This window comes from Dysidea avara, chromosome 1 (genome assembly GCF_963678975.1).
Source record: "Dysidea avara chromosome 1, odDysAvar1.4, whole genome shotgun sequence".
Classification (NCBI taxonomy): Eukaryota; Metazoa; Porifera; class Demospongiae; order Dictyoceratida; family Dysideidae; genus Dysidea; species Dysidea avara.
In genome coordinates this window covers 4634176-4649330 of record NC_089272.1, presented here as the reverse complement: position 1 = coordinate 4649330, position 15155 = coordinate 4634176, and the positions used below count along the sequence as shown (strand labels likewise).

The window sequence follows — 15155 nt, the reverse complement described above, 5'->3', positions numbered from 1 at the left end:
GTTAGGTAGCTATACTAGCTACTTTCCACCTGATTGATTAACTCTGATCTGGCCAGTACCTGTCATGCAATTCAGTGTCACGACACGGACGACTCTATACACCGTTAATAGGTAAAGGGCAACCACAATAAGAATCACTGGTGACCTTTTCGCGAATTTCCCCTGGGAATTCCCCCTGGGAATTCCCTGACAAGCCACTATTAATTGGAGCGCCCCACTACCTCTGCTGAACTGCGCCTGGCAGAGGTTCAGCTTGACGCATCTGTTTATTTTATTTTGTATCTGTTTAATGTGTTCGTGTACGATTACCATTGTGGGATTGAGTTTAAATTAAAAAAATAAAATAAAAATTGATTTGTATTATAAAAGAATCCGCTTAAAAGTTCAGCTTTCGACTTTGAAAGTCAGAAGATACGAGAACCCGTCTCTGAGGATCCGGCAATCAACTCAGCGATGTATCTGAAAATCTTCCTAACACTGATAAGCGCCTAATCAATAATTACATTTATAAATTTATAAAACGCGCACCCTAAATTCAAAATGAGTGATAAGGAAGGGTTTAAAGTACCATCTCTACCAGTTGGCAGAGCTAAACTTGCTCCTAGTGACGAATATGTCGAGGCGAAAGAACAGGAAAGCGAGTCGCAGAAAGTGCCAGAGGATTCTAGCCAGCAAGAACAGACCAAACCGAAAGCCATTCGTGAAGGTATGAACGACTAGACCTCAGTGTTATACTAGAATATTGATCATGTGTACCGGTTTGTGATGTTTTGGATTTCAAATAAGTCCTGGACTCCTGCTAGTATTTGCTGTAGATTTATCAAAACTACTTCAAATAGTTATCTTTATGTAGCTATCAATGTAATCCCCGACTACCACTAATACGGGCTAAGATGGGGATTTGCATTCCTGAAAATTACAATTCCCCACCCACTGGGGAAATACTGGCGATGCAAACCCCGACCAAGTCTCGATCTGCAAACCCCGGGAATACTGGGGCTAGGAGGGGTTTTGTATGGTCATGTGGTGTTGGTCTAGTGATGAGTTAGTTCGAGTAGATTCTAGTATGAACATAATAGTTAGCACGCGAGACACTCCTTCCTAAACTGAAAGCACACACCTTTGCTGCCTGAGTGAATTTCTTTAGTGAAGACAAATCCCCACTATGTCGGAGAAATTTAGCAATCAATTCCCCCACCATCCCCAACCTTTCCCCACCCTCAGCCTGTATTAGTGGTAGTCGGGCATTACATTGATAGGTGCATTATACTAGTGTAGGAGTGTCATATTAGTCTGGTGCAGCCGCCCCTTCACAAATAGGAAGGGTCTGTGGACTCTAGCATTGTGTACTTGTGCAAACTTACCGAAAGCTGGTGCGTCCAATCAAATCGCTTGCCTGCTCATTTAGTGACGTGGACATCTGTTTTGGCTAACTTGATAGGCGGCAAACTATGGCTTCTGTTTTACTTGCCTTGAGTCTTGTCCAATGGACGATATCCGCAATTTGATGTCATAATTGAAAAAATGGCCGTGTTAGTGTGGGGGCTTCAGAGACTTTAGCACAGAAAAAAGGCGAAGGTGAGACATATAGCATATAATGCAATACAAATAAGCCTAGTTGTATCGGAATTTAAAATTTTTGGTCTGCTTTCCTTGTTGCAATGCGTTTTGCATCGTCATGGTACATGTACTACTTCTTACATTTATTATCTCGTGGTTCCAAGTGTAGAAAACTACAGACAACATTCATTTCGAATACTGTAAACGCTATCATAGGGAAACACTATCTCGCCCAATACCTCCCTGTACAAAGTCCCCACACTAGCACGGCCATTTTGTTTTGTGACGTCAGAAAATGTCATTGCGGATATCGTCCATTAGAACAACTTATCGTGAAGGAATAAGGATGGCATATTAAAAAAGTACAAAGAGTACGTTAAGTAGTCTTTGTAAGTTAGAAACAGCATTCCACTGGATATGAGTACCGCAATGACTAACGATAATGGTGCAATCTAATTACGGAAAACCACATCTCTCCCACTAATTACATTCCATTCGCACAAGTACACTATGCTAGAGTCTCCAGACCCTTCCTATTTGCGAAGGGGCGGCCGCGCCAGACTAGTGTCATACATGCACTGGGTGACAGTAATACAATTCAAACATGAATTGTTTCCCATCAATTTCTATTGTTTGATGACAAGCCAGTTATACCAGAAGTTTGTTAAAAGTTTGTTTATTTAAGTTTGTTAAGTTTGTTAAAAGTTTGTTTGTTTGTTTGTTTGTTTGTTAAGTTTGTTATTGACCCCACCAATATTACCTACTAGATTATTAGCGAAGATTTCAAGATGTCTGGAAAATTTCATGGAGATTTCCTAGGCTTTTTGGTAAGATTTAAAGACTGGCTACCTTCAAAATGTCCATAGAAACGGAAAATTACATTTAAAACACCACAGAATATCTGTATATTCCTGGAATTATTTCAGGAATTTTTCAGAATCGGCCTACAGGATTGTAAGCTTGTTACTGACCCCTCATTATTGATAACTAGGATGATCCAAGTGTTACGGTCCTAAATAGATAGTTAGATTGCACTTCATGGCATCACAGCAATGGCTTGTCATGTAGGATTTTAAAAGATGATATTGTATATGCTACAAGCGCACACACGTATAATAAAATGTTCACATGTACTGTTAGAGGCAGTAATTTCTAGTGTGTTGTATCATTGTGGGGATCACTAACAAATACATCACCTAAGTCACACCAGCTCTCCTCTGGTAGATGCAGTAATGCTAATGAGACTTTCACCATGTGACCTGTTTATTGCTCTATATACATACTAACACATACTCCTGTAGTATTGTTATCATTGTGTATGTTACAGAGTCATCGAGCAGTAGCACAGAGCAGCTGCCCTTATCCTATGTAGAACCTCACTGGAGTAGTATCCCTGATGGTGACTATTCTCTGCTTATTGTCAAGAACGGAGCTGAGATTGGTAACTTGGCCCTAAATGATAAGCCATACCACACGTTTGGACGACTACCCAACTGTGATGTCACATTGGAGCACCCGTCAATATCTCGTTACCATGCTTTATTGCAGTACCGACCAGAAGGTGTGTCTGTCTGTCTGTGTGTGTCCACATGTGACTTGCTGTAGCCTAATTATTTTATTCAGTTTCTAAATCCTTAGGTAAGAGGTAATACAATATTTTGGTGGTAGTGCCCCCCCCCCTTCTTCCCACATGCTCTTACATATAATAAGTCATATATGTCACTGTCACTGTTTCTTCATGGACGGCAAAAAAAATGTACTGTATGTTTCTCATACTATAATGTACTTATTGTATATTACTGTCTGTTCTAATTTTGTGTGTTTTCACTTCAGGTACTGAGAACCAATCTGGTGAAGATTCTTCCAGTGGATCACCAGATGCTGCTGGTTTTTATGTTTATGATCTTGGCAGTACACATGGGACGTACCTGAACAAGCAGAGAGTGAGACCACGTTCATATTGTCGCCTGAGAATAGGGCAGATGGTGAAGTTTGGAGGTAGCACTAGACTATTTATACTAGAGGTTAGCACATCAGATATAGTGCATAGTGAAATGCTTTAGTTAATTCCCACAATGGTGAGGCCAGATCTGATTACACATATAGTTGCTAGTCTAAACCTCTGTCAACTACAGTACAACTGTAATAATGTCCAACTCCTTAAACATTGTCTATTTCAGCTGACATTATGCCACAGTTTTCTGACCTTATTAAGTAGGTGGTTACAGTAGGTGGTTACAGTAGGTGGTTACAGTAGGAAGGTCACTTTGTACACAAATGACACATTTAGCAGTTTAGACAGGTGACAACCCAATCAGACCAGTTTAACTGTAACTAACTTAGTATACAAATGTCTAGAATAGAGCAGGCCACACTTTGTATACAGGAGTGTGCACATGTGTAGGTACTGCTGGTACATTCCTTACATAGGAGGGGAAGGAAGGGACACAAGCTCTTAAGTCTGTGGTTAAGAGTATTCTTAGTGCACTATAGTCAACTACTTGGTATCTGGCCAGGCAGGGCTTCCCTGTGCATTTTACTGTACCATTTTCGAACATTTAATTTCCATCATTTTACTTTTACAAATGGCATTGCTTGCAGTGTATTGAAATGCCTAATTTATTCCAATATTGTTGACAGTTTTTACTATTAAAAGTTATTACGTTAGCAAATGATGTCCCTCTATACAGTACTTGTGTTACTGTGTAATGTGCTAATATACACACTAGGCTGGTGGATCAGGTCAAGAGGCAGTGGAGGAGGAAGCTGAGAGAGAGATTGCTGCTCTTGAAAGGCACAAAGAAGAGGTGAAGAAGAGGGAGCAAGAACTAGCTGAGTTGGAGAAGGAACGAGAAGCAATGGAGAAGGAGAGAGAGAAACTGGGAGTTACTTGGGGAATGGGTGAGTTGGGAGTTTAAAATGGAATTGTTAATTGTATGTACAGTAGACCCTCAGTTATCCGACCCTTGTTTATGTGTACCTTCGTTTATCAGAAATTGGAATGTTCTATTAGAGTATTGAGTGCAGGTGTATATTCTATTAGAGTATTTCAACAGAGTTAAATGTATGAGCTTCAGTTATCTCCGAACTATTCACTTATCTGAATGCTTTACCATTGCCTGAGATACACTGGGATTTGGCCTACTGTATGTAATTAGAATCTGTTAGCAAAATGATGGGTTTAGAAACTTCGATGTTCAAAGGGCTAGATATGTAGTCGTGTTAGATTAGTGGGAATGTCAGATTATCAAAGTGATGTCACTTAGATAAAGTTTCATTGCAACAAACAGTGTCAGATTTTAGAAGCATCAGATTAGATAAGTATGCTATAGTGACAGTGATATGTAGATAGCAGTTTTGCTGGTACGCACAACTTACACTACTTGGGTTAGTTGGTATGGTCTTAAGTCTTACCAAAGCATCCATGTGTGCGATATATTATGGCACTTCACATTATGCACACATGTACTGCCTTCTCTTGTTCCAATGTGTATAAGGGTACAGAAGCTACAATGTCTTTTTTTTTTAAAGATTGCTGTTGTGTTTTGCTACCTCAAAATAGTTTAGAACTGACAATTCTTTTTCTATGTTGATATATGTTCTTGCATACCAGTTTGTTGTGTCAGAAATGAATGTTGAGGTCTGTTGTAACAATCATGTACGTCAGTACATGTATAGGATGTGATACTTACAACCCTGTATGTAAGTACAGAATAACTTCACTTGAGTAGACAACACCAGCTTAGCTAAATGAAAAGGTTTGTTTTGTGGTCTAATAAACACATGCATGCCCATCTCATTATTGGAGTTACATTAAAGGTAGCCTTATCAATGAGCAAGTACCAAGTGACTGCTCTATTAGAGTAGTTGAATGATAGCAAGCGAAAACTCCTGGGAGTCATCTGTTAGAATAGGATACGTAGTGATAGTGTTTGCATTGCTTAAGTTGTGTATGAAACTGCTTGTACTTTATAGAGGTAGTCATTCTGTTCTTACGTAATGTGCATACTCTATATGGTACATTTTTTATGTGTGTGTCCGTTGTGGTAAACATACACACTTGAGATGCTCAGTCTGTTTTTGATGTAGTTGATGATGAAATAGATTTGACATCAGTTGGTAAAGCTGATGAAATAGATCTGGAGAGGGAAGCATACTATCGTGATGACCCCAAGAAGGCATTGAGAAAGTATTTTGACAAAGAAGGTAATGTGTATAATAGTGGTACTTAAAAATTTGGTTTGTGCGTATTAGCAGTATTAGCAGTATTGCACAGTATTTATGCACATATTACAAATACGTACAGTACATGTATATGTTGAGGGTATGTACTTGTGTATGATGCACATATTGTATTTGTACATACATGCAGTATGTATGTATGTATACTATACTTGTGTATGTATGTCATGAGTGTTCCGTATGCTTCTTGTACACATTCCTGCATATGTAGTGTGTCAGTAACCATCAAGCACTACACATTATAATAAACCTTTTAACCATATTTTTGTATGAGCATATTTGAAGTGTGTGCATTATGTGCATAATGAACTAAGTGAAGTACACTCTGTATGTACCTGGTTCAAAACCTGCCAGTGTGCAGACACATGTGTTACATGTGCTTCTCACATGTAACACATGTGCTTCTTCAAGGAATAGATACGTACATATTACATAACTGTAATCGTATGTATAGTAATTTATGTACTTGTATGTGGTACATGAAATAGTTGATCAATGAATATTGTGTGTACACACTTAATTGAAACACACTATAGTGACTTTGTCTTACAGGGTATACCTTCATGTGTGTATGTTAGAATGCGTAACAATCTGCTTAGTTTATGCTACCATACGAACACAAGATATTTTGGTTAATAGAGCTATGAACACCTCAGTGTTGCGTATGTATGTATTTAGGTCCATTTCCAGTATATTATATGATTAATAGCTATATCTACAAAGTTAAGGTGAGAGCTGTAGCAGTGGTGGATGCAACAGTCTTGGATTAGCTCTTGATCTGAGCTCTTCTACATGTTATACTACACTATTGTTGAATTATTTTAGCAAATGCAGTGTATGTACAAGTATATACATACAACTGAAATCTCTTGCCATAATTCCGATAGTGGAGACTTGGTAGTAAATTAAGGATGTTCTTAATGCTACCTAATGAATGTTCAGCTACTGTTAGCTCTGTACGTGTATGTGACTGTCTCTAGTAGCCTTGTTGTCTATCTGCAAGTATTGAGAGATCCAGCTAAGATTTAAATATTCCTATGTACGTAATTTACCAATCGTTGAGGCTACTGCAATATTTCACACATTTTATCTTCAAAGGTATCCACTTTGTTTGGATATTTGTACATAAACAGTGCTTCTGCTATGGGCCTGTGGTAAATTGTGTCACTGGTGGTATGTGTTTGTGCTTATAACTATGTTTAAGAAAAGCAATCGTATCACCTCTTTTGTATTCTGAGAGATGTTTGTGTGTTTCAGAGTAGTAAAGCCCACTGGTGTTCGGTGGTTAACAAATAATACCAAAGCATCACATGGGCCCACAATGAGTGCTGTACATATGTATAGGGATGGATGATACATGAGAAACATACATGTAGTGTAGGTATATAGTATTATACCAGTATGTAGCTAACAGGTGATGATTGTCAATGCTCTATTGTACCAAATGTCATGTACTTTTACTCTGTGCCAGTCAAGATTTGGGGAGACATTGTTAGTAATCATTGCTGGGGAACGATATTCCAAAGTTACGATATTCACTCCACTGTTGAGTAATCCTTGCCAGAGTCCAAAGTTACCAGCATATGCAGTGTCACCAGTCAGTAATACAGTGTGTTTTTGTGGGACTGAGTCAATGCTGAAACGCATGATAATATGATAACCACCAGCATGTCCAGCGTATTGATACGTGATGATGACGTGACTTTGTTTGGATAGTGTAGAGAAATGGGAGACATCAGTTGGAGCCCATGTGTTGGTATTGAGAGTAAAGCTTGTTTTAGGATTAACTGTTGTAGTACTACAAGATGGAGGCAACATCATGATATATAGGTTCTTATTATTCTTGTACTATTCTTTACAGTCAGTAAAGGATAGACTGGGAGGAGTACGATATTGAATACTAAAGTAGTGAACTCCATCACGAGCACTTCCAGCCCAGGCACCATGTAGATTGAGAAAGTCATTGTTACCCTTTACACTTAATGCAGTTAACATATGACTAAGAGGTGTCATCTGTGGAAACCTGATACGTAGATAGATAGATAGATAGACAGACAGACAGAAAGACAGACAGGTAGATAGGACAGTCCTGACAGATGGTACATGCAGAACAGCTTCAACACCTCTAACAGGAACACATGTGTTGTATTTGTTGGTGGTAGTTAGTGATGGAAAGCATTTAATACTGTCTGCAACAGCATAAGCATCTTCAGCCCAAACTACTTGTAGTATTGCAGTCTGCCAGTCCCAACTACATAGCTGGCATGCTAATAGCTACTGGTGACTTATAGTGTAACTCAATAGTGTAGTATCCAGGGTTGAGGTTGGCCATATAGAATCCTGTGTCAGTTTTGTAGTGTTGTTTTCCACTGTGTACCAGTGATCCAGTATTGGCATAATTGATCAGTAACTTGCTGTAGAAGTCATGGTTTACGCTTCTGGTAGTGGACAAACACTGCATAACACTTATCTACAATACAGATCGTGGTTGAAAGGCTAGGGATACACTTGAAGGTACTGGTAGCTGGTAAATTTAACCCATCACTGACTACTTTCTTACTAAACATTCTTGGAACAACATTAGTAGCTTCTTCAGTACTACAACAGCAGTAGTAACAGTTTGCTAATAATAGCAGTAGGACTAAACTGCTACTAGTTATCATCATGTGTATAGAGACGAAAATCTACCAACATCTTGTGTGCATGCAGTTACCAATTAGTTATGTACATAGTTTTATCACTTCTTGTTTCAGTCACATACATATACGTGGTGTGGTAATCATGCAGGTCCCTTTCTGAAAGTGTAGTGATCATCAGTTGCGGGTAACTATGTACCTAGTTTGAAATAAATAATTGCCAGAAGTATATTCTCTTTGCAGTCAGTCTGCATGATGTTGATGATGATGATGATGGGTTTATTACATACAGTACATAGTTATAAAAGTGTTGTGCATTATACTACAGTACATATGTAGCTGTGTACTCCTGTAGTATGGTTAGCCATATTGCTGTCTTGAACTACACATTGTCATAAACACTGGCCTTTGATAAGCACTGCAACTTGTATTTAAATATGCTATATGAAGGGATTTGTGGAATACATGTGAAGTAGTAATATGGCAAAGGAAGTAAGTATATGTTAAGCATCATCTTGATATCAGCCCTGTTAAGAGGACATATGTACCTGTAGATAAATCTATTAAAGGTAGTTAACGGCAAAGTCACTTGATAATGCCATGGAATTTACTGCAATACAATCCATAGTAACAGACTTTACTTTTTCTTGTTGAAAATTGTTTTGCAAAGTTTGCTGTGTAAGACTTGATTATTACAATCACTAGAATCACACCCATGGTTACATGCATGACTAATCAGATTACCATGTATTCCTAGTATAGTCTACTTGTGTACAGTATATGCAAGTATATTGTCTCTTACAAGTACTACTCATTATTATGCCACCAATGCTCTTCTATTAGTAATCCTAACATCAGTACAAATCAAATACTTAGTACAACTATTACTGTTCTACTAAGCTGTTCAAATGTGCATTGTTTGTACAAAGTGTACAATGTTGATGTGTGACAAAATGTAATGTACGTTCTCTTGTACGTGTACAATGTCCATGACTATGTGTTTACACTATTCAGTCATTCAGCAGTGGATTATGGTTATGGCTCTGTTCATCCACTTGTTCCATGCCCATTCTGGATCACCTGATACTGTATGAGTAGTTTTAACTGGTGACCGGTAGTCTAGGGAAACTTTGTGTTGTCCAGCACTGAGGGATCCTTGCCAAAGTCCAAAGTAACCAGCGTATGCAGTGTTACCAGTTATAGATGCAGTGTGTTTTTGTGGGACTGAGTCAATACTGAGACGCATTACAATGTGAGATTTACCACTATCACCAGAATACTGATACATGATGATGACATGACTTTGTTTGGGTAGTGTAAAGGAACGGGAGACATCAGTTGGAGCCCAACTATTGGAGTTGCTGAGAGAGAAGCTTGTTTTAGGATTGATACTAATAACCTTACAAGATGGAGGCAACATCATGGCATACATGTTCTTATTGTCGTTATAGTTTTCTTTACAGTCAGTGAAGGTCAAGCCAGCAGGGGTACGATATTGAATATTAAAATAATGTGGTCCTCTGTAATAATATCTAGCCAAAGCACCATGTAAATCGAGGAAAGCATTGTTACCCTTTAACAGTGTTGTTGTTGGTTGATGAAATCCATCAACACTTAAAGCAGTGACCACATGGCTGGGGGATGTCATTGTTGCTGAGAATTGGTAAGCAGACAGGATGATTCGGTTACTTGGTAAATGTAGAACAGCTTCAGTATTTCTAATGGGACCCCAGTTGTTGAATGCATTTGGAGCAGCACAGCTGTCACATTTAATACTATCTGATACAGCATAAGCATCTTCAGCCCAAACTACTTGTAGTATTGCAGTCTGCCAGTCCCAACTAGCTGACATTTTAATAACTACTGGTGACTTATAGTGTACCTGAATAGTGTAGTATCCAGGGTTGAGGTTGGCCATATAGAATCCTGTAGCAGTTTTGTAGTGTTGTTTTCCACTGTGTACCAGTGATCCAGCATTGGCATAGTTGATCAGTAGCTTACTGTAGAATTCTGTGTTTGCACCTTGAAATGTTATCTGATAGTGGACAAATACTGCATAAGTCTTATCAACAAGATGGATTTTAGTGCTGAGAGTAGCAATAGGCTTGAAGGTACTAGTTGCTGGTAGGTATAGTCCATTACTGACTTTTGTCTTACTGTACATTCCTGGAACAACGTTCACTTGCCCATAGCAGTAGTAGTGACATTGCAATAGCAAGAGCAACAAAAACAAGTAACAGAACTTCATTTTTGTAATTTATTTTCAAAAACTACATTCAGACTGCAGAGCTGTTCCCTTTTATAGTTGCTCTGGTGTGCTTGTTTGTTTATGCCTGGTGATTTCATGTGTATATTTGGTGGCTATCATATTGATTTTTGTTGCCTATTTTATTAACCTAGACTGGTAAGTTAATTGGTATAGACTTATGTCCTTGTTGATATTTACCAGTAATAATAATTTTTTGCCATAGTACTGTTAACATTATCTAGCTAGGTGAGTTAATTATATTTTAATGCTAATATAAGATGAACATAATTTTACCTGCATGTATATGTATGCTTGTAGGAAGCAGGTATATGTAATTGACACTCCCAGTGCGTGGGAGTGTCAAAGTACTGTGCTGGGTTACATCTAGACAGAGCGGCACTGCTACTGTGTGATGTTTTAGTTATTACCCTGTTGCGGAGCCACTCAATCTTGTTCATGACATCATAATAACTGCAAATGTATTGTTTACCAATGGAACAAAGAGCCAAATAAGGAAATATTGATACAAAACATACCAGTACAACATTTAAACCTGCTAAATCTTACAAGAAAGCTGTTAATACTTTACGCAGAAACACTACAAGTTACCGATACGATAGTTTAACAAATGCAAATGTCAAGAACACCAGCAATCAGTCCCAATGGTACTATGGTGAAGAACTAACTTATTTTGATAATCTCTAGTTTCATCGTTCTATCTCGGACTACAGTAGCCACTTGTTGGTCTTTTTTCTCTTGTACGCCACGCGACACCACCATACCAACTTCTGACAAAGGTGAATCGTACCTGGAACTGCTACTTCATAACATTAACTGCTGATACAGTTTATAGGTAGTATGCAGGGTCTCCCTTGTAGCTACCAAGTTGAACTACACAATTCGGACGAAATCTTGAGCACAGTGACAGGAGCTCAAATCAGAACTTAATTTACTATCCGTAAACTTCCTCGCACTCCAGCAAACAGTTTTTATAATAATAGTTAAATGAAAGATACAATACAATTATGAAAGTATGCTAATTTATACAACATAGCTATGAAAATCACGTCAAATTTATTTACGAAATCAGCTCACTAGATCAGGTACAGTATGTGACATTTGAAATAGCTAAAACTAACCAAACTAGTCCTAACTGTTTGTTCTACATTGTAAGGACACTCACTAATGGTCTGGTGGTTGAGAACTGAGTAGTTTGATGTCTACTTGATGAAAATGACTAGAAAGTACAGTGTAACACTTAAGGCATTGTGCATTCAGCTGCACGAAAATAAACCACTAGTGGTGAAGTTTGTCAGGATTGATGTTAACCTCTTGCGCTAAAAAAACAACAATTATTTATATAGCATCACATGAAATGGATTAGTATAATGGACCGAGGACCTGGGACCGAACTTTTCGATACCTTTGCAAGTCACAGTGTTTAATCTTGCATGGATAGACACCTTTTCTCTTACATGGTTCCCCATACGTACAGTGTACAATGTCTCAATCCCACGATGCCATGCGAGAGATCAGCAATGAAGCATAAATCTGGGTCTACTGTACTGGCATAAGGCACAGCTGACGTGGAATAGCTAGTTCAGCCAGTTTTTAGCACGTTTTTCTGAACCTAGCTACAGGTAGTACGTAGTTAGGTACATATAATAAGTGTGTTCATTGTTCAGTATGAGTTAGGGAAGTAGTCTCAGTGACTGTGATTGCTACAGGTTACCCACAAGCAGTTCAGCAGACGCACTTCGTGAATCATGTGGTGCATGGAGGTGAAGAATTGTTAGGATTCATAATCCCCGTGTGGCTGGATGTGTGAAAAATGAGTGGCCTACAGTATGCAAGACAGTATGTATGATTAACAGTCCTGACCCTTTATCAGAGTATGTACTTATTGTGTGAGACAAAGAAAAAGTGGTATGGCCATGTGAGACTAGATACCATGACTTGTATATAGATGCATTTAGAACATTAAAATTCCAAGAAATTTTGAACCCTCACAGTTCTGGTCCACTGTTTAAATTAACTCCTTTTGACTTGAGTTTAAAGTTTATGTTCTGACTGCTATTCTGTTGGTTGATAGACTGTCTCCTTACTGTTGTATACAAGTGATCATGATATCAATATTTTTTCCTAAAGATGCAACTCATGGAAGTGTCTGTATACAAACGTTTAGTCTGTAAGCCAACCACCCAAATTTGACTGATTGCAAGGTGGCCAATTCTATCATGCATTTTCCTGAAAGATACATGTCTATAGATTGTATATTGACATGATAGCAATACTGAATCAGTAGCTTTCCCACTGTACGGTCCCTGTTTATGGCACAACAACATTATCGACTCCATGACAATTATATTCTTGATTATAACTTTTGATTTATACCACATATTTTAATTATGTTTTTTGTACATGATTACTCTCAAGAGCGATCACATTTTTGTACACTTGTTACCTTGGTAACAACCACAATTATGCCGCTATTTGTATATTTTTATGGTTTATGTAGATCTATATGCTTCTAAATAATATGCAGTTAATGAAAATCTTCATTATGGGTGAAAATTTGTAGCACCTGATTTTTATTAAGGTAGTGTGTTTTTGAAAGAAAGCTATGTTGTGATTGTTGTGCATTTTAGAAAAGCATATCTATACCTAGTTCACATGCATGTGCTCTCCTTAAACAAAGAAAGGTAGACTATGCAGACTTTACTTCATTGTATGTATATGATAAGCTCAGATTGTGATGACAATGAATTTACTATTATATTGTTACACTCAGACCATTAGTCCGTAAGCTGACCAACCAAATTTAACCATTTGATACCATTCAAGGTGGCCAATTTTACCTTGCATTTTCTGAAGAAAGCATGTATTATTATTATTATTATTAGCATGCTGATTCAGTAGCTACGCATTCATATGAATCTTTTTAAATTAACAGTAACTTGCTAATGCAATAAGTTATGAATTTCAAACTTGAATAATAAATAATAAATGATAGAGGATCATTCGTGCATTTAAGATTATGCCATTATTTAGGGGTAGTTCTAGAAATTTACTTACTAACTGATTTCCAATTTCAAAATTAAAGAGCACCGTCTGTACGTATGTATGTGTAGTCATGATCAGATTAAGACATTTGAAAAGGAGTGGAGAATAACCTTATGCATAGTCTAGATAGCTATGTATCTACGAACAAAATCACCCTTTCACAGTTGAACATTACCATTCCTGTCCTTTACGAAAGAATTGAAGCCTTCAGCAGTGGTGTGGTGTTCTGAGTTAGCTCTAAAGACCTGTCGTGTAATGGATTGCACAACAATCTTTGCCGCATTGCATCATCAACTTCATTGCACTACACCTTACATCATGCACTTTCATTGCAGACAAGCACTGCAAAATTACTTAAGATGCTTGGCAATCAGATTTCTCTATGAATGTATGATCACATGGTAATGTTATTGAAGTCGACTCATATTTTAAATTTCTGATCTGTTGATTAATGGCCTGATGTGATTAATTTTGTCAATATAAATTTTATTGAGTACACGAGGTTACTTTTCTTTACATTTCAGGTGTGATCCCTCTTGTTGTTTAAGCACTTTTTACTACTATGTAGCTTGTGCTTGTTTGTTGAATTATTTGTATTGGCTGAAGGAGATGTTGGCAAGGTGTCAAGGCTAGGCATGGAAATGCATGTACGTGTTTAACCCTTCAACAGCCAACATCTAATACAACGGATACCAACACACAGACTTGCATAAACTCTCATAACTTTGTAGGCAATGACATGTGCTAACACCACATTACTCACAATGATAAAATGGTACAAGTGTTACTTTATTTGAAGAATATCTCTGCTGCTAGGTCACCCAGACGAAAACTGGTGTTTTGTTATGATACAAAGTTATTTCCTTCACAGAGTTTGACTAAAATAATCCGACACAATTTTTTGCACCAGCAAGTATCGAGAGGTTCACTGTATGTCTAGGGCAAATAATAGTCCACACTTTAGGAAAACATTTTATTATGTTTTGAGTTATGTATGTATCAATTAAGCAAGAAGCAATCAATATTGTAATTAATTCACTGGAAATTACCTGAATGTACATGCACAATGAGATTTCATCCACTCTTTGAAACTCAGTCAATCACCAGATGATGGTATTGCAATGGGGTCAGTTCACCTGGCTACCCTTTTCAACCTCTATAGTTAGTTATCTACGAATCAACAAAATAAGTACATGTGTACATAACATTTTTATATCCTCCAATAGTGTATTTGTTGATCTTTTGGTTAACACTATCACCCTATACAGCTCTATTCTGTACAAATTGAAACATGTGTGTCAGTTATGTCATTTTCCCATGAGAACTGCAAGGCATGCATTACGTTGCTGTGTGTTGGTGCGATCTCAAAAAACTGTTAACAACCAGTCATAAATTTTTTCAGTATA

At 37.7% G+C, this 15155-nt stretch overlaps 1 protein-coding gene across 1 annotated transcript in view; it reads left to right on the top strand.

Annotated features, from left to right (window-relative positions):
* Nucleotides 1-516: 516 nt before the first annotated feature.
* Nucleotides 517-15155, top strand: part of LOC136253718 (kanadaptin-like) — a 57018-nt gene continuing 42379 nt past the window's right edge. Inside the window, exons 1-5 of the mRNA XM_066046378.1 lie at nucleotides 517-706; nucleotides 2888-3121; nucleotides 3394-3584; nucleotides 4290-4461; nucleotides 5650-5766. Of these exons, the coding sequence (XP_065902450.1) occupies nucleotides 541-706; nucleotides 2888-3121; nucleotides 3394-3584; nucleotides 4290-4461; nucleotides 5650-5766 (880 nt within the window). The 5' untranslated portion in view covers nucleotides 517-540. The remainder of the gene's footprint in view (nucleotides 707-2887; nucleotides 3122-3393; nucleotides 3585-4289; nucleotides 4462-5649; nucleotides 5767-15155) is intronic.